General features: G+C 36.7%; 2 protein-coding genes and 1 long non-coding RNA gene across 4 annotated transcripts in view; 2 read left to right on the plus strand and 1 right to left on the minus strand.

Annotated features, from left to right (window-relative positions):
* CCDC73 (coiled-coil domain containing 73) overlaps positions 1-958 on the plus strand; it is a 106,423-nt gene extending 105,465 nt beyond the window's left edge. Inside the window, exon 17 of the mRNA XM_082343695.1 lies at positions 208-958. Coding sequence (XP_082199821.1) covers positions 208-426 — 219 coding nt within the window. The 3' untranslated portion in view covers positions 427-958. The remainder of the gene's footprint in view (positions 1-207) is intronic.
* EIF3M (eukaryotic translation initiation factor 3 subunit M) lies at positions 837-17,432 on the minus strand. 2 transcript variants are annotated; one of them, XM_082343826.1, is made up of 12 exons: positions 17,301-17,401; positions 16,249-16,413; positions 14,722-14,854; positions 13,784-13,922; positions 13,381-13,504; positions 13,133-13,227; positions 8,248-8,331; positions 7,008-7,107; positions 6,298-6,379; positions 2,640-2,783; positions 1,481-1,541; positions 837-1,030 (listed from the first exon to the last, which is right to left on the minus strand). In XM_082343826.1, the coding sequence occupies exons 4-12, from the start codon at positions 13,906-13,908 to the stop codon at positions 910-912; spliced, it is 936 nt and encodes a 311-aa protein (XP_082199952.1). In that variant the 5' UTR covers positions 13,909-13,922; positions 14,722-14,854; positions 16,249-16,413; positions 17,301-17,401; the 3' UTR covers positions 837-909. The 2 variants fall into 2 exon arrangements, with proteins under 2 accessions (XP_082199952.1, XP_082199951.1); XM_082343825.1 differs by lacking the exon at positions 16,249-16,413 and having other exon boundaries at positions 17,301-17,432.
* A 119-nt stretch (positions 17,433-17,551) lies between these two features.
* LOC309606599 overlaps positions 17,552-20,600 on the plus strand; it is a 31,206-nt gene continuing 28,157 nt past the window's right edge. The window contains exon 1 of the long non-coding RNA XR_014231979.1: positions 17,552-17,602. This is a non-coding gene — a long non-coding RNA (uncharacterized lncRNA). The remainder of the gene's footprint in view (positions 17,603-20,600) is intronic.

Below are 20,600 nucleotides of genomic sequence, written 5' to 3' on the forward strand. Positions count from 1 at the left end.
AAGAGCTACTACATAAGCCTAGAGATTCACATTTTATAGTTTTTTGGTGCCAAAATTACTAAGGTAGTTGTTGAAAATTAGCCAAGAAAACGGTGGCTTTTATCACATACTCATAATGGCAGAGGCTTAAGGATTTTCTTGAAACTTGATGATTGTTTAGAAAATGAGTAAAAATTTCAGTGGTAAAACAAGTTTGGTATTTCCTAGGTGAAAACAAAGCCTCTGAAATCAACTCTGCCACAAAGCCATTTTCAGGCAATCAAGATTAAAACCACTACTGGTTTGGCTGCGTCTTCTACTGGTGAAGATGACTGGCAGAGCTTGGTAACAAATCAAATAAATGAAATTGAAAAGTTTCTAAGCTCCGAAAATGACAACCAACCTAAAAAAAGAAAAGCAGAAGAGATGGTAGGAAAAACTGATTAAAATTACGTTGATAAATGCTTTCGGTGGTGAACTGACTTGATTGAAATATTGATGTGGTTTAGACTAGAACACGACTGTTACATCTAAAACCTTATAGCTGTAGTCAGTTTTCCAGCTTTTTCTGTGATGAAATTGTATTACTGTTAACGTATTCTCTCAGTAAATGCTTCATTTAAGATAGCTAAGATTGCAAGGTTTGATGTTAGCATTCAGTTTCCCTCAATTAAATGTCTTTCCTCCATATACTCTTTCATCAAAGCTCTTGCTGCACACCCCAAAACCCTTCCTTACAGAATACAACTTATGTGTTATACAAAACAGACGTAGTGACCCTTTGTAATTTATTACTTTGTACGCTCTGAAGATTGTGATTTCTTTTAAATTTGAGACAATAACTATCCAGACTGTAGTCAGATTTCAGGCTATAATGTTTTACTATGATTTAGATTTTCCAAAAAGAACAAAATTATATAGCATAAAAATTCAGGTATCTGAAAGACTCAAAAGGCTGTTTTTCACTTTGTTCAAGTTTTGTTTCCAGGCATTAAGTGTGTCATAGAGTTGTTGCCATTGTTGTTTTCCAAATGTCCGATGTGTGCTATGACTGGAAAAATTAAAAACAAAGTTATTACTCAACCTTTTATCCTCTGGTATTTTTTTTTTACAATATTACACACTTGTATCTAGTTAAAAGCAAGGTTAAATATACACAGAAGACATAATGTAGAGTTGTAAGAATGATTAGAAGCTTATTTTTTAAAAAACCTTTATTTCCCATACTGATCCTAAACCATCTATTTTCCTGAACTACATAAACCAGACACGGAAGTCATTAATATTCTAGCCAGTACTGAGCCATTAAATGAAATGTGCTGGAAAATAGGACTCTTTCATTAAATAAGCTAATCACATTTAGTCTGAACTTTAATAAAATTATGATAAATAGCAACTATTTAACTACAGTCAACTGCTAACACCACCTTGGTTCTCTAAACATTTAGGTGAAATAGAATAAATTGTTCTACAAAATGCTGCAAAGTATTAAGTGTCTTACCTGACAACTACTTTTCTCTGGGTTTGATCAATTTTGCAGTAGACCATTTTAGTTCTTACCGCTGAAAAAAAGATGTTTTACATGACATGTTATATGGAATATTCCCAAGGAAAACAGCCTAAGGTATGAAACTGTGACCAAGTAAGCCATAATAAAACTTTACAGTTTTCCAACATTATTTTACAAACTGGCTCTTTGAATTTAATAACTAGCCCAGCAATGTGATGCAACCAAAAGGAAGGCCATGAATTTGTCCTCTGGTTGCTGCACCTATCTATATTAAATATCACATACAGTTTTTATTAAGAATTCTGGTGGGACTTCCCTGGTGGTGCAGTGGTTAAGAATCCGCCTGCCAATGCAGGGGACACGGGTTCGAGCCCTGGTCCAGGAAGATCCCACATGCCACGGAGCAACTAAGTCCGTGCGCCACAACTACTGAAGCCTGCACGCCTAGAGCTCGTGCTCCACAACAAGAGAAGCCACCGCAATGAGAAGCCCACACACTGCAACGAAGAGTAGCCCCTGCTTGCCACAACTAGAGAAAGCCTGCATGCAGCAACAAATACCCAACGCAGCCAAAAATAAATAAATAAATAAATGTATTTTTAAAAAAAAAAAAAAAAAAAAGAATTCTGGTGTTCTCTGAAATCACATGGGGGGGGGGGAACGGGGCTAGTTTCTTAAGATATTATAATACATTTTATTAATCTTAAAAATCCTAATTAACAGTTAAACCACCTTATAATGTAATTATTGAGGAAGAAGGTGCTATTTCTAGGCCAATCATAAAAAACTGGTAATGGTTAATATTTGCAGATCATTTACTATGTGCCAGGCACTGAGCTGAGTGCTTTACCTGCATTAATTCATTTAACCCTCACAACCACAAATTAATTCCTACATTCCTGTTTCACAGAGGAAGACCTAGGCTCTTCACCACTATGATATACTGCCTAAAGGCCTTTGTTCTACATGACTTCAAGGAATAGACACACACCAAAAACCACATAGCAATTTATATTTCTACTGAACTTTCACTCTGCTACAAATATAATCTGCTAATCTACTAAGCTCAGTTTCAAGATTAAAAATCTTATGTTTCATGGGGTAGGAAGGGAAATTCTAGGAAAAAACGAAAATGTTCCAATTGCCTTACCATCAATAACAAATGCTTCAACATCATCAGCTCCAATCTGAAGTTCTTGTTGCATTGTGTCAAAAGAAATTTCTTTATTTTCCACTGCCATTCCCATAAAAGTAAGTAGTCTCATTTTTGCCATATTCTGTTCATGTAGCAGGCCTGAGTAACACAGTAGTGAACCCAGATGAGTATCCATACTAATTACAGTCCCACATGATGACAACTCTTGTGTAAAATCGTGGAAGTCACTGTGTTTGGGTACTTATACAGAGTAATTTTCGCAAAGCTTCTTACATTTACAAACCATAAACTAACCCCATAATTAAATTATGGAGCCTTTAAAATTATTTTTCTATAACTACATTTCTTTATTGCTTCAGTGCCACAGGTGATAGATTCAAAGTTAAGAATAAGCTATAAAATGGTATCTCTAGGCCCTAAGTTTTATACATTTTACATTTTTAATATTTATTTATATATTTTAGGAGATAAGTATACAAAGTACATTTCGTAAGAACATTCTTATTTAATTGAATTAAACTTACTTATACTAAGAGCCCGCCATTTAAACACAAGATTCCTTATCTACTTACTATTTGTTCTGTGTCCATGTTACTGGCAAACACGGAGTTTTAAAATATTTTAATATACATTCAGTTATGAAAATATTCCATTTCCCTTTAGGCCACTTTGGACTTAATACTTAAAAATCAAAACTGCGAAAGTGTATTTAACATTTATAGGTTTAAAATGATTAGTACTAGATAAAATTAACAGTGATACCTGTTCTTTTTGAGGCAAAAGTAGAAAAACTGTACAAATAATCAAATTTTGCCTTATAATTTCTAATAAAACATTCTGCTACAATTATTCGGATCACAAACAACTGTTAAACCTTAAAGGAACAATGAATTACCTAGTCCCCATCCTTTTACTTTAAAAAAACAATAAAACTGAGGAGTAAAGAGATTAAGTGATTTACTTATTAGTAACAAGGTGGCAGTACTAGGCCTAGAAAATAAGTTCATTTATAAAACAAATAACTAGAAATACAAATACCTACAAATCCTGAATATCCAAATTACCTATTCCTAAATAGAAGCTGAATTATAACACACAAACATGCTATTTCTTAATTATAAAAACAAGTTTCTAAAGTTAATTTAGAAATACTTAACATGTTCCTTTTCTCTGAACTTTCAACTTCTGACTCAGCAAATGACCAATCACGTACCCTCTAGTAATTAAGAGCCTCAAGTTTGTACTGTTAAAAAAAGTTCTAAGCACTCCATAAATAAATTTGAAACTTATAACATTCAGAATATTAGCAGAAGACTAAGGAAGCCCATTAATACAGGACATAATTGTCTGTTAATTAGCTGTAATTATGATGCAGGCTTTCTATTTGGCACAGATTCAACAAAAACATGATCACCATAACTCAAATGAATGAGGTACCCAAGTAAGTATTGCTAACCAGGTTTAATGGAAATCTACAAGCATCAAAAAATCAATTAGTGCACATTAACCCTAATTAACAAATGCAAATTAGATGCTGATTAACTTTCCGAAGCAAGAAGGTAGCAACTGGATAACACCAGATTACATGTGGACATGTTAGGGCAATTCAGTTGACACAAGATAGTGCTACTGTTGGCCCAAGTTGTCAGTGTTGATAAAGTGTTCTGAGATAAACTGATGCCACCTGTGGAACCTAGACATTTGTAACCAGACTTTCAGCTGTAATAAATGTTTAATACATCTAAAAACCAAAAATAAACATTTAGTAAGATGTTTTCCCCAAAACACCTTTCACAAACAGATTTCCAATAAATGGTTGCTAATTTGCACAGATTGTGAGAAACAAGAGGCAAAATAGGGAATCTGATTTCTGGTTTGCACAGAAATTCTATTATGTTTTTTCTATTACAGAGAATACTAAAAATTTTTCTCTATATTTGGCAATATAAGAAAATTCCTTAACGTTACCAGTTCAATGGACATATTTTAGTCCTCTTTTAATATGATAAAATGATAGAAACTCCTAAAATTTTTAATATATAATCTAAAATACTCTTGAAATTAGATTTGTTTTACTGCTACGCCCTGTGCAGTGACAAGCTTACCGTAAATCAAAAAACTTAAGAGGAATGAAGATTGTTTCTAGAATGAATTATGTAAACTAACACATAGAAACCTGCATTTAAAAACATTTCAAACTGATGTTTAAAGTAAAACAAAGAACCAAACTTAAAGCCTTTAGGACTCTTGTTCTCAAAATCAAACTATTAAGCTAGTGAAGTCTGAGTTTAGACTTGTAGAAAGCTGTGCTTTGTTTCATGAAAGTAGAACATTACCTTCAAAGAGGAAGTCACAGTGTTCTGTGTCATATTTCAATTTTAAAGTTATAAAAAAATCTAATTTTATGGAAACATTTATTCATTACTAATATGTCAAAACCTTAATGCAGTAATAAAAAAATGTGCATCATTGAGCAGTTTCTGCATTGTCACTGACCCCTGTCTTAAAATGCTGCAATATAGAAAACGTAATTTTAATGCATGCAATAGCTTATGAACCAGTGCTCCTTTGAAACAGTCAATTACGCATCAATGGGGGAGTGTCAAAGTGTTAATTACTACTCCTTTTTCTTTGGTGTGTAAATAAAGAGGTTGCTGACATTAACATTCCAACACATAGCTTCATGCCACGAAACAAATTAACTGGGACAGAATGTGGTTTTCTGGGTCTAGTGCACCTGGCAAAGCATTCAACACAAACACACTTGCATCTACTTTATCTTCGTGTATTTCAAACGCCTTATTATGTTCAGAATAATTCAATCTTCCCAATTCCAATGGCTGCACAAAATTTACAGGTGACAGGACTTAATGATTACCAAATTGAGGACTAATAGTATAATCAAAGTAGATTATAAATGTATTCTTTATCTACACTTCAACCAACCAGGAAAACTAAATTCAATTTTAATATGGAAAATATAACTAGCCTCTAATGTGTTCTGATTATTGCCCAGTAGAAAAACAAAGCACCTTAGCTTCAGTTGACTTCACTCTCAAAAAACGGGTAGTTTTAGAACAATTTAAACCTGTTCAACTACAGATTTTCTAAGTTTTCCCTTTTTAATTTTAGCATGATAAAAACATGCTCCAGAAGGAAAATACTGGATATATACTATGCAGTTTGCTCTATGAGGATAAGATTCAATTCGGCAACATTTACTGAACTCTGTTGGTCTAGAAAGAAAACTCCAAGATAAAATCATAAACCTTAACCTTACTATGCTGTCTACAACAAACTGTAGTTAGGAAAGCTTCTCCTATCACACAAAATCACAACTCCATTTCTAACTCCATCTACAGCTTCACATAGCTGTGCTTAGCAACACAGTGTATATATATACTTCTATAATTTGTTAATGGGGGGAGGAGGAGAACCAAGTATAAAAGACTATATTAGAAGGAAAAAAGCTATTTGCTACAAATGTGACTATGGCTTTTTAAAAGAAGTACCAAAAATGTAAATCACCGAGAATAAGATCTTTTACACCACTGGTTAGGGTAACCTACACATAAGGCTATGATCATATTTGCTGGATCTTTCATTCCTATCTCTCTCTCTACCCCTCCAAAGAAAAATCCCCAAAACTTACCAAGTGAATCAATGAAGTCTTTATTATTCTGATAAAACTTGACATATGATGCCAATTTAGCACTCACAAAAATGGTTAAAAGCTATACAGATAAACACAAAAAGACAAAGATACAATATTCAATATAGAATTAAGATTTATACTCAAGATATTTTTAAGACATTGACTCCCAGCAACAAGACTCTGCATTTCCTTCAAGCAGAAATTTCAATCTGTTTGATCAAATTACCATCTAAATTTGATTTCATTAAAACTCACTTAGATGAAAGAATCAGTAAATACAGTGTCCTCTAAACGATCTATCCAAAAAAATGGTGGAAATGACATAGTACAAATAGAAATAATCCAAAATGTATTTATAATTGCACTTGAAAAGTACATTCATCTGTTTTTAAATATCAGATTTATCTTTCTAATTGGGGATAGTTGACACTATATACAAGAAGGAATTTGTATTCTCTAAGTTCATAATGGCCAGGCAAGTGAGATGAAGGAAAGGGAGGAAGAACAGGAGCGTGTTCGGTGGTTGGAGAAAAGCTACATGCTAGTCCTAAATTTCAGTCTGGTCCTGATACAAAAATGAATATAGTTCTTCTCTTTCTAGATTTCTCTAAGAGTCATGTTCATTAATACAAAGAAGTAGAGTTACGGTTCAGTATGTTAGATTTAGGAGAAAAGAATATTTTTAACATTAAGGATAAACTACTTACATCATGAATAAGCTCGCCTTCCAAAAACTTGACTGGTTTTAAAGTAAGAAGATGGTCAAAAAGAAATGCATTTGGGTCTTTCAATGCTCGCACAATACACCTTAATTAGAAAACAAAAACCCAAGCTCAGAGTCTTGAAATGCAGGTACTTTTCACTGCCTTTGCAGACTGCAAAATATATTCAATTAAGTAAAATATCTATGAGTTCAATATACACTGCATTAAAAAAGCTACAAAACTGGGCTTAAAACAGGCCAATAAATCTATCATTGATGTGCATTTTAATAAAATTACTCGTAGAGGGACTTCCCTGGTGGTCCAGTGGTTAAGAATCCACCTTCCAATGCAGGGGCTGCGGGTTTGATCCCTGGTTGGGGAACTAAGATCCCACATGCTACAGGGCAACTAAGCCTGTGCCCTCAACTAGAGAGCCCGTGTGCCGCAAACTACAGAGCCCACGTGCCACAACTAGAGAGAAGCCCATGCGCCACAACGAAAGATCCCACATGCAGCAACGAAGATCCCACGTGCCGCAAATAAGACCCGATGCAGCCAAAAATAAAATTAAATAAATAAAATTTAAAAAATAGTTACTTGTAGACAAAAACACAGCTGGAGAGAAAGCACCACCAAAGTAATCAAAGAATAAAACAGCAGCAGTATTTTACTATTTATGCCAGACACTAAGGTAAGTGCTTTAACATGTATTACTTCATTTCATCCTCACAGCACCCTGAGAGACATACAGTATTATCATGCCCATTTTATCAACGATGGAATAACCCTATAAAGAAGTTATCATAATTTCCATTTCATAGATTTAAAAAAACTGACTCTATTCTTATTGCTACTAAATAGATCTAGGACTGTTTGAAGCAGTTATTCCCATTAGCAATGGGCTAATTTTTACAGAAAGCCACCAGCCTTTCCCCATCTACGTACCTTAATATTAAGATAAAATCAACCCAAGATTAGGTTCTACTACTCAGGTTGGGAACCCCCACTGCAGCAATACCCCAAACAGCAAACACCATGTGGCTATTTCACATGCATTCTTTGGTTTCTTTCAATACCAAATCTTGAATTTTGGTATCTACATTAGAATCCTCATGGCGCACATGGTATCAAATGGCTTTGGATTACTGGTAGATGCAAACATGACTTCAGCTATATGACTGAACGGTGTAGCTCACCTCTACCCTGCTGACAGCCATCATTCGAACACTGCGTTTAACGTTACCTGTGGGCATCAACTCGAGCCTGGGAAGCATTGTCCTCCGTGTAACTTCCTAGCAATTCCACCATGACTTTTGATGCAGCATCACTAAAAAGAAATACAGCTTTAGGAATGTCACAGTATCATTACTGCTATCCATTCATTCAAAAATATCTACTAAGTGCCAGGTACTGTGTTGACGATACATACAATGGTGACCCAGAGACACAGTCCTCCACTGTGGAAAGCGTCATGGAACTTTCCTTCTAGTAGGAAAGAGAGACAACTAAGGAAAAATAACAACTAACAAGTTAAGTGCCATAAAGGAAATAAATGGTGATGTTAATAGAGTAACAAGAGCAGAGACAGGAAAGAGGAGGCTACTTCATATAGAATGAGCAAGGAAAGTCTCTCTCTGAGGAAATGACATGTAAGCTGAGATCTAAAGGATGTAAAATAATTGGCCATGAAACGTACTAGAGGTAGAACGTGGGGGCTGGATGAGTTTCCAGCAGAGAGAAGACCAGGTATAAAAGCACTAGGTGAGGGACTTCCCTGGTGGTACAGTGGTTGAGAATCCACCTGCCAATGCAGGGGACACAGGTTCGAGCCCTGGTCCGGGAAGATCCCACATGCCGTGGAGCAACGAAGCCCATGTGCCACAACTACTGAGCCCGTGAGCCACAAATACTGAGCCCACGTGCCACAACTACTGAAGCCTGTGCACGTAGAGCCCGTGCTCCGCGATGAGAAGCCACTGCAACGAGAAGCCCGTGCACCACAATGAAGAGTAGCCACCGCTCGCCACAACTAGAGAAAAGTCTGCACGCAGCAACGAAAACCCAATGCAGCCAAAAATAAATAAATAAATAAACTTATTTTTTTAAAAAAAGCCCTAGGTGAGAAAAAGGTTTTGTGTCTGAGCAACTGTTAGGATAGTACAGCTGAAGTTGAGCCAACACCAGATATTTAAATAACTCCACTAATGATATCCTTCCAATTGAATCATCCTTAGAATTATGTAGATGATCAATTTTAACTGCAGTGAAAAGTACAAAATAATTAAATGCATTCTCTCAATCTGAACTCTTTGTAAATGTTTATCTTCACCCTTCATTTCTTCCTTTAAACTGATGAATCTTCAGCCAGTTACAGAAAGCTTAAGTTTCCTAAGTAGGAGAAACAGTTCCCCACCCCCTTTTTTCGTTTTCTGAAAGACCTTCTTTCCCCCCCAATCTGGATTCAACCTGGGTAAAATCAGTAAGAGCTATACCATTTATTTTAAAAAGTTAAATGATATTCTAAAACTTCCCACAAAGCCAGGATTCAATTAAATTATTATCTTGTGCCACACTGCAAGCATAGGCACACTTTCCAGTTTTAGCAACCATAGTATACTTCAGTCTAATACATCTTATCAGTTAAAGAAATCTGAATTCACAAAGATCGAATAAAATGGTCCGTTTAAAGTGCACAATATCTGACATATAATGAGGACTCAGAAGATATTACACAATTTGCACTCATCAACCACCAATATAAACAAAATCATGAAGGGGGCACCCATAAATGTAAGCATTCTAAGAGGGCAAGGCAACTCTCAGAATTCGATTTAGAAGCAGAAACAAACAAACCAACAAAAAACCAAACAACAACAAAAAAACGACCATTTTCTGTGTACTAGACAAAAACCAAATCTTAAAATTTAAATCAGCAGCATGACAGATATTTGAATAACCATCCTTCCCTAGTTCCTTAAGTGTAGGTAGCATTCATCGACTCTGGGCCCATCACTACCAACACATTGGGAATACAATGGTTGACAGACAAGGTTCCTAGCCTTCACTGAGCCTAAAACCTCATAAACCTTTTAACCAAGCGTGTGAAGTGCCATGATAAAAGTGGAGGGTGCTGTAAATATGGGAGGAGCATTTCAGGCAGAGGAAAGGAGTTGAGTGTAGTTCTAGACCAAGCATAGGCAAACTTTCCATGAAGCACCAGGCAGTAATTATTTTAGGCTTTGCAGGCCACCTGGTTTCTGCCGCAACTACTCAAGTCTAGGCAAAAGCAGCCATAGATGATACATAAATGGTAAGTATGGGTGCATTCCAATAAAATTTTATGGACACTGAAATTTGCATTTCATATAATGGTCACATTTCAAGAAATATCCTCCTTCTTTAGATTTTTTTTGTCAACCACTTAAAAATGTAAATACCATTCTTAGCTTGTAGGCCATATAAAAACAGGTACCAGCCTCTGGTCCAGACTGGGAAAGAGCATGGTGCTTTTGCAGCTGACACAGGTTCACTATGTCTAGGGTATGATATACCAAGAGGAAGGGTATAGCGTCATGTGTATGTGAGAAAGAGGGAGAGAGGGGGAGAGAAATGGAGGGAGGGAATATCCATATAAAGAAGACAAAGTTTTTGTGGTTTGTCACTGCACCATACAAAAACGGCAAGAGGATTATTATCACATTCACCAAGCCCATGCTACTGCAATAAACAGGAGCCCATGTCAGAAAGGACTTATATGCCAAACTAAGAATTCGGTACTGTATGCTAAAGAAAATGTAAACCTAAAGAATGATAGGCTGAAATTTTTGTTTCACAAAACTATTGTAGAGAGAATAAACAGAAGACCACTTCAACATGTCTTGCTTAGGAAAACAGAAACTAATTTACAGAGGGAAAATGATAAATTCATTTTGGTCACATTGAGTTTGAGGCAACTATGGGCCACATCTAAGTAGAACCAGGTAGAAAACAGTTGGACATAAGGGTCTGAAGCTCAGAAGAGAAGCCCGGGTTGAATGCCTCTGGGAAGGGCATACACTCTAGTTCCATAAACCACCACTTCATATTGCCTTAAGTCACTGCTTCTTACATCCACTGCTTTTGCAACATGTTCATTTTTCAGAAATATTCATTTAGCACTTATATACTAAGTGCCTACTCGTGTCAGACACTGTTCTAGTAATGAACAAAAAGTTCCTACTCTTGGGAAACTTACATTCTAGAGGGGACTGACAGATAATAAACATGAAAATATAGTATGTCAGTTAGTAATAAGTGTAGTGGGGCCGATAATAGAATAAGGATGAGGGGAAAAAAAGCAATGTGAGGGTAGGGGAATACTGTTATTTTTACAGATAGTCAGAGAAGGCCTTTCTGATGAGGTAAAAATTGAGCAGATTCAAAGAAGGGAGGGAGCCACAAATGAGGTGTGAATGAAGCAAAGAATCTAGACAGGTGCCCCAAAAGCCAACTGAAGGAAGTGTTTCAAGAAGGAAAGAGTGATCACCCGTGACAAATGCTGCAGATACTTCCTAATATGTTAACATTAGGGTATGTCTAGGAGAGCACAAGATGGGTAATGATGTCTTATCTCAATTTCTCTGAGAATTAGCTTTGTAATTCTTTAGACCATTACCTTAGCTATTTCCTTTTTACACAGAAAAGAATGAGGATCTACTAAACAGCAATTAGAGAAATCATCCAATGAGTAGCCATCATCTCTGATAAACACTAGCCATTCAAAGGGAAAACAGTAACACCATTTTAAATTACTGTACCAGAAAAAAGTCTAACTTTTTAAAGATGAGCTCGAAAAAATGAAAAGGATAATGACAGGAATAAAATATCCAATATTTACTGAGTGCTTTCTCAGTAATGAAACCACTAGTTTAAGAACTTCATGTGTACATTAGCTTATATAATCTTTTCAACAACCTGATGAGGTAAGTACTACTATTATTTCCACTCTGAAGTTGGAAAGTGAGGTACAGAGATTTATTTAGGGTCATGTACAAGTAGGAAAGCCAAGGTTTGAAATCCCAGTAGTTTTATTCCACAGCCTGCACATTTATAGCATATATTAAAATATGGATTCTTTCTCCAATAGCTTTTATGCCTTCCCCATTTGAGACTGTCCGATATAAAACTACCTACTCTTAACAGTTACTGACAACTGGCTAGAATGCTGCCACAAGTGTGCTAGCATGTAACAGACAGTAGCCACTGATACAAAATGAAATAGTCTATTAATGCAAGATTCCTCGCTTAACTTCTTTTATAATAAAACGCTGCAACTTTCAGAACAAAAATATAATTTCCTCTTGTGTTGTTAAATGTAAATGATCTGCAAAAACTTTACATTACTTTAACATAACAGAAACATTAATCTTATTGATCATCTCTAATATATTAAACACCCTAGCAATGAAAGCAACTATAAAAATTGGGCAATAAAACTAAAATAAAGACTGATTACTTTTCCTAAAAGTTTTTAACCACTATGTGAAAAGAGAAATGGAAAAGCCAGGTCAAAATGGTAGGATTATCCTTCAACCCTAATTCTAAAAACTGGGCCAAATATATCATTTGGAAGCATCCATAAACTGGATGAAGAATAAATATTTTGGGCATGAAGTTTGCTGGGCTGAATACAAGCCTTAGAAACTCAACACCTTGCAAAAGTGCAATTAAGTACCATTTAGTACAGTCTATTGCAAAGTTTCATCTCAGGGGCACTGTTTATATTAAGAGACTTTGACTATGGGAAACTCTGGCTGATAGACCCTCACCACCATTAAACAAAAGTGATAGCACTACCCTGTACTAAGACATCAAAGCACCATTAAATAACTTAGTCTAATGTTACACACAGCTTTGGGATTAACAGTTGTACCATTTTTAGAACAAACGCAAGTTTTGCTTTTTAAAAAGTTTAAAGATGGGAAAGACTATTTTAAACTTTGCAGTTATCTTTAATTTAGTAGGTGAAATTTATAGCAACTCCTTAGAGAACGAAGTAGAGCAAAATCACTTATCCTACCTGTCCTTAAAAAAGTCTCAATTACTTATATTGCCATTATGTTTTAAGTCAGTACATTAATTCTGAATACCTTTTCTTACAATCCACAAGTGCCTCATAAAGTAGCCTTAAAAGGGTGTGTTTTTTCTCAGTGGTGAGGTTCCAGTCAGAAATCCATTTTCTAACCTACAACGGGATTGACAAAAAGGAGAAAATTTAGTGACACAGTGAACATATTTTCACAATTTAAAAGATAACATTTAGAAGACATATTTGCTTATTTGAGCTATAAAACTATACTTCTTATAAGCAGAACAAGTATTTCACATGAAAACTCACTTGATCCAGCTCAGTTGGAATATACTGGATGGCCCCACAAGATGCTGCCACTTTAATGAGGCTGCAATATACTGTATATCTTACAGGAGTATTCTTATCCATCCCATGGAAAAGGTTGCTTAGCCTGGTTAACAAACAAACAATAAAACAATGCTGGAGATCAGTAACTATGGTGACTAAATTGAAGTTATATGCTCTGACAACAAACTTGAAAGGGATACTATTAAGAACGTCACATTACACGGAGGGAAATGGTGCACAGGAAAGTGACTTGTCCAAAGACACACCACCAATAAAAGTCACAGGTGACAGTCAAGTTCTAGAATTCTTGCTTTTAACCATTAAATGACAGTAACATGAAGAGCCCCTTGAAAAACTGAGCCTCTTCCAGTTCTTAACTTACAACTGCAGTCTCAGAGATGGGCGTTCACCTTCCCGAAATTTGACCAGTTTCTCACACAGGCTTTCAATCAGAGCTTCTTGCTTATCTGGTTCCAGGATCAACAGGAGGGATACCACACTGTTCATCACACTTTCAACATCTACACATGTACGGATGACACAACAGTGATACTATAATATTCAATGTATCTTGTTAAACATGTATTTCCAGTGTTTTAATACACCAAAGACCATTAAACATAAAACACTTAAAAGGTTCTCTGGCTACTGTAAAGCAGTTCTAAAGAACACTTTTCCTTCAATGGTGTGCATTATACTAAAAAACATAGTACACATGAATTCAAACTAAACCAGTTCTGTTGTATAGTTATCATTCAGAAAGCAACTCACACATTTTATTAAAGGAGGAGGAAGTTACTACCCAAGATTTGGTTTTCAACCAGTAAAACAGAAGACTGATTTACATGTCTATGTAGTATACAGTTTTAATTTTTACTAGCAAGATGCTAATCGTACACCAAGTTTAATCTCAAACGTTAACTAGAGATTTTAGGACTCCCAATTTTCAAAATTTCCCATTTTATCTCAATAAATAGGGAATCAGCCAAATAATTAAATGGGCTTTTAGATTACCTGAAATTGTATCCCATCTCATATTAATCTAAACCTTATGAAGAGTTTCATTTTTTCCTTCAGTTCATTCTGAAATACTGTGTGCAATAACACTCAAAAAACATGTAAAAAAGATGTTTTATCAAAATAGGCTTATTTCATGAGTATAACAGATGAGAATAAACTGAAAGTGTGTGCAAAGATAAGATTAAAAACAACACTGCTTAAAAGTTCTAAGGTCTAAAACAAAACAAATATAATTCACATGAAAGTTTTAAAAGTAGGTCCTCTATGATTAGTAAATAATATAAAAAATTAAAGACAAACCTTTATCATCTTCCTTCAGACATACATCACAAGCTTCAATAATTTGAGCTAAATCTACATGAAGTCCACCTTCTGAGTTCTCTTCTGAAATTTCAGCTCCTTTAGATTTCAAATAAGCTCGAAGCTCAGCAGCCTGTTGAATCAAATAGGGTTGCTATGTATCTATAAAACGAACTATGAATCACAAAACACAAGATCTCAAAACATTCTGACGTATTTTTAAAAAAATAAAATGTAAACCCAGCACTTAATGATAACTTTTAATTATGTTAAAGTGCCTTTCCCCCAGCTCATCCACCATCACAGCCCCACAGGTTTTCCTCAACAAGTGGCTACACAGACCCACTATGACCCACACTGATCACTGTCAAATTTCTCTCATATCACCTATATATCCTGCTGGACTTCCAGTATGCAGCAAAAACCTTTCTAATATAACCCAAAGCTTTTTTGTTTTTTTTTGGGGGGGGGGGAGGGGCAGTGGGGGAAGGGAATAACTGATCTGATTTCTTTTAAAGAAGTTTTATTGCTCTCAGGTCTACATAACACAATACTTTAAAAAGTTACAGACATCACCCTGGCAAGAGAGTAATCATTTGTTAATTAAATGTGTGAGGACCTATCTAAGATAAGCGCTGTGGGAGATAAAAAGATAAAAAGGTGATGCCTTTGAATGTCACCTTGAATAAAATGTTTCTATCAAATTGCATCTACGATGTAATTACTCCTTTAAAATGCATACCTGTATCAGAAAGCACTTTTGGACCTATAAAAACATAACTATAGTACTACATCCAGGTATTTAGATATTTTCTACTCTAATACATATATAATATTTAACAACTTATTCTTCTGAGGACTTGGTATTTATGGCAACCACACATGAATGCAAACAGCGTTTAAGATAATAAAATGAAGAACTGAAATGGAGATGTAGGGATACCATTAGCAAATATGTAGGCATCACATTTCTAAACCCACAAATACGTCTGGCTACCTAAGTGTATTAAACCTGTTGCTCTGATGGTGCTATCCTTTCAGATAACACAGTAACTTCACATGAGTTGGTATTATAAACAAGATTTCATAAAACAAACCTCACCATATCAGAGTGCACAAAAATATCACTGCATATTTCTCTATGAAGGAAACATGGTATGGTCCCCCCTATCCCCCCAAAGGCATCTGTTCAGTTTCTGTTTTGTACCCACAAAGCAAACTATTCAATCAACAGTTTATTGTTTTCATCTGTCATCCTTACTGGCCACAGGTGGTTATGGAGTGGTAAAAGCAAAGAAAAGGAAACAAGGACTCTGAACGCCACTTAACTCTAATCAGAGAATATGACCAAAGTTTAACTCCCAAAGCAGTCACCTATTTACCCAAAAGGAATGGCCAGTGTGAAACAAGAACATTAGCATAACTTAACTAGAAATGACACTTTAAAACTAATATAATCAATGACAAGAACTTCCTGCATCTACAAACCCTCTTCTATGTTAGAAAAAAAAACTTTTTTTCAGTCACCTAATAGCCAATTGCTGATAACGTGATTCCATTCCTACTCAGATAGGCTTTTTTTTCCTTGCACATCTTCTTTTCTAATTATGCTCAAGTCGTTCCCTAGCCTTTTGTTCCCCCATTTTTCTTTCCCCTTCTTACTTTGCTCTTCAGGACTGAAGGTCTGCATTTCTACCAAGGGAAAAAAAAATCACATCTGCAATTCTAAAAGTTATCTTACACTAGTATTGATATTTTCTCTTCTATCGAAACCAAAATTTCCATGTTAGTGGAGTAGCAGAAAAATACAAAATGACAACCCTTAACGACTTCACAGAATAGTTTTCAGTTCTGCAAAATTAGAGAAAATCATTTCAAGTTTAGTTTAACTCCCACCAACTAAAGTTTAACTTTTGTTATGGGGAAAATGAGAAGCATGAGCCATGCAAACCAAAGAGCAAACCCCAAACAGAAAATTTAAAAATATTAAGATTTTTCACCAAGTGTATGCCTCAAAGTATGAGGGTGGAATTGACGTTATGCTTTCAGATTGCAGAACTCTCACTCTTGCTCATGTAAGAATATAAAATACGGCCTACATATAAAATAGGCGTCACCTGTGCCCTTGTGGTCACATAATAATAAAGCCATTTTGATCTTTAGTACCAAATTATTTTTCCCTGAACTGCTTACGCCGTCTAAAGATTCGCCACCTCCCACTCCGGATGTGGCTGCATTTGGAGGACGGAAGCAGATACCCTTCTCAATGAGTCAAAAAGTACCGTGTCGACAGACAGAAGTGACTCCAGGCTGGAAGAGCCACGACGCCGACCAGGAAGTTGGCCGTCAAGCCTCGGGCCCAGCACTGGGAGTGCTCGCCGGCGGGCAACCCCAGGCCTCCAGGAACGCGCCCCCCTGCCTCGCGGCCTCCCCACTCCGAGGTGTGGAGGACTGAACCGCGGCTCTCGGCTCCCGGGCGTCCCGCTCGCCCGGCCCTGGCTCGGCCCCGACTCGGCCCCTCACACTCCTGAGCCTCCCCTACACCCCACCCTGGCGGCATCAGCCGTCCGGGAGCACACCTGATCTTCCTCGCTGATGTCGATGAACGCCGGGACACTCATGGCGAAGGCCGGAGCACTTAGGGCACTCAGCTCGCAAACCACGCCGACCGGAAAAAGGAGCTGGGCCGCGCGGCGGCGCCTCACAACCGCTTCCGGGTCAGCCTGCGCGGGTCTTGCGGGGCGGGGTCACCAGGGCGGGCGAAGCCACGGAGGCCAATCGCAGCGCGCGCTCTGGCTGGGGCGGGGCGGAGGCGGAGGCGGAGGCGGGATGAGCCCAAGGGGCCAGCTTCCTGCGTGGTCTCTCGTGGCCTCTGACTCTGGTAGATGGGGTGTGGTCTGTGTTCCGTATTATCGCCCCGCTTGCGCCTCACGGAGCCCACCTACCCTTTTGAAATTTTGGGGCGATTTTTCTTCGAGTTATAATTTAACCCACATTTCAGCCTTTACTGAGGAACTAGCTAGCAAGCAGGCAGTGCTCTCCACCCCGGCGATAGCAGTTTTCAAAATAAGCTCCCCCACGTGCAGCTTACATTCCATTGGGGGCACACAGAAACAAACAGTACAAAGTAATTAGAAACGCAGCCCTGAATGGCGTAGTGTTTTACAGCACAGACTCCAGAATCGAATTTCTTGGGGTGGAATCCCTGCTGCACCATTTGATGGATGTGTGATTTGGGGCAGTTGCTTAACCGCTGCGTTCCAGGTTTCTCTGGAAAAATTAAATCAAGTACTTAACTCATGGTGCTGTTCTGAGGATTAAGTAGATTAATATATAAAGCAATTAAAACACGGTGAACTCTGGATGTATTAGCTGTTATTCAATAGTTATGTAACATGTTAATTAGCACCAGTAGAACAACAGAGAAAGGGGTGCTGTGTGTGTGAGTGTGCGTGCATGCCATTTTAGATAGAGTGAGCAAAGAAAATGGCTCACATGTCATTGAGAAGTGAAGGAAATGAAGAAAGTACCAATGGAGAAATCTGCAGGAGAGCTTTTCATGCAGAAGACAGCAAGGAAAGGACTTGAAGCAGGTGCAAGGAAGCCTGTGGGCTGGATTTGAGGAGGAGAGGGATAGGAGATGAGATAGCCATGGCCAGATCATGGTCTTGTAGGCTATAAAAAAAATTTGGTTTTGACTTTAACAAGCCTCTAACAGGTTTTGAACAGAGGAGTGAGGAGGTCAAACAACTTTTTTTGTAAAGGATCACTCTGGCAGGTGTGTTGCAAGATGATATAAGTTGAGCAAGGACCCAAGTAGGGAAACTGGTTAGAAAGCTATTACAGAGACAGAGCAAGAGAAGGTGGTGGAGTGGTGGTGAGAAATTGATTGAATTCTCGATGGTAAAACTGATAAGATTTACTGACAGGTCAGGTAAGGGGTGTGAGAGAAAGAGGAACTCAAGGGGACTCCAAAGTTTGGCCTGAATTCAAGCCAATGCCTTCTAACATTCTGGGGCAGACTATCTACTTGCAGTAATTGCAAGCTTGCTTCTTATTTGAAAAAGCAAGAAAAACAACATGGAGGCCTTGATACGCACCCAAGATGGGTATTGTTTAGGAAATTAGGGAAAATTAAGTTTAAAAAAAAAAGATGGGAAACTCAATAGTAAGAAAGAGAACAATCCAGTTTTAATGCAAATCAAAAACATGATAAGATACCACTACACACATACCACAAAAGCTAATTTAAAAAAAACAATACCAAGTCCTAATAAGGATGTGGAGCAACTGGAACTCTGATAAATTAGTGGTAGGAATGCAAAATGGTAATAGTAATCAAGATAGTGTGATATTGACATCAAGGTAGACAATTAGATCAAAGGAAGAGAAAAGAGAGCTCAGAAATAAACTTACACATGGTCAGTTGATTTTTGCCTAAGATACAAAGGCAGTTTAATCTTTTAAACAAATGGTGCTGGAACAATTGTATATTCATATTTGAGAAAAATGAAACTGAATCCATACTTTTACCATATGGAAAAATGAACTTAAAATGAATCTTAGACCTAAATATAAAATCTAAAACTGTTAATTAAACTTTTAGGAGAAAACACGGAAGAAAATTTTTGTGACCTTGGGTTTGTGACCAAAGATTTTTTAGATACATCTCTGAAGGACATGATCCATGAATGAAAAGAAATTGGCAAATTGCACTTCATCAAAATTAAGAACTTCTGCTCTCTGAAAGACACTTAAGAGAATGAAAAGACAAGCCACAGACTAGGAGAAAACATTGGCAAATTACACATCTGGTATGGACTTGTATCCAGAATATATAAAGCACTTTCAAAACTCAATAAGAAGGGAATTCTCTGGTGGCCTAGTGGTTAGGATTCCAGTCTTTCATTACAGTGGCCCTGGGTTCAATCCCTGGTCCCCTGGTCGGGGAACTGAGAACCTGCAAGCCGCGCAGCCCAGCCAAAAAAAAAAAAAAAACAACCCACAGGTGAATGGATAAACAAATTGTTATATATTCACGTAATGGAATACTGCTGTGCAATAAAAAAAGGATGAACTATCGATACATGTAACAATATGGATGAATCAAAATAATTTGTTGTGTGAAAGAAGCCAGACATACTGTATGATTCCACTTATATAAATCTCTAGAGAATACAAATTAATCTTAAGTGGCAGCACTATAGATTGTCGTTGCCTGGATGAGGGGGACTAATATTCATTTAAAAATAATATCTCAGATCTAATTGGTTTTTAAATGAATCAAAAAATTTTAGCTCTATTTTGTTAAACAAAATAAGTGTTCTGTGGACTTTTTTCCTTTTTAAAGGAGGCAAATCTCCCTTAACTTAGACAAGTGGTACAAGAAATATTGTCTATTCTTCTATATATGGCATGTTCCATATGTTCCAAATGTTTCAGATAAAAAAGTTTGGAGCCAGCTGAAGAAATCTGGAGCCAGTTGAAATTTGAGCTAGCCAATTTCAACTTGATCCTGTGCCCGGAATAAAATACAGGTCAACTGGTGTGTTAAAGGCAATAAAATAAGAGTTGTCATTTATACTGCCACAATAGCAACCTGTTATTATTGTATCATAGTCTTAGAGTTTCTTAAAAACATATCTAGGCACTTTCAAAAAATGAATTAGTACCAAGATGTTGAACAGGTCCCCTGTTTTCTAAAAGACAATATTCTCTAGCTGATTTTTTTAAAATACAGCCAAATATTGATATTGATATTTATATTTATATTTTCCTTTACTGTTTATTTTGTCTGCTTTCCCTCTAGTAATATCTCCTTGTTCTTTCTGATTAAAAATTCTGGAAAACCTGGATTTAGCTATATTTTTAATTATCTT

The sequence above is a fragment of the Balaenoptera borealis genome (genome assembly GCF_965194805.1).
Source record: "Balaenoptera borealis genome assembly, chromosome: 11".
NCBI lineage: Eukaryota > Metazoa > Chordata > Mammalia > Artiodactyla > Balaenopteridae > Balaenoptera > Balaenoptera borealis.

Coding starts and splice junctions, on each gene's coding strand:
- EIF3M (XM_082343825.1), bottom strand. CDS start 17,342: ATGAGTGTCCCGGCGTTCATCGACATCAGCGAGGAAGATCAG. Junction 8,332..13,132: donor CTTGTGGATTGTAAGAAAAG/GTATTCAGAATT, acceptor ATTTCTTTTTAG/TGATGCTGCATCAAAAGTCA. Junction 1,031..1,480: donor CAGAGAAAAGTAGTTGTCAG/GTAAGACACTTA, acceptor TAATTTTTCCAG/TCATAGCACACATCGGACAT.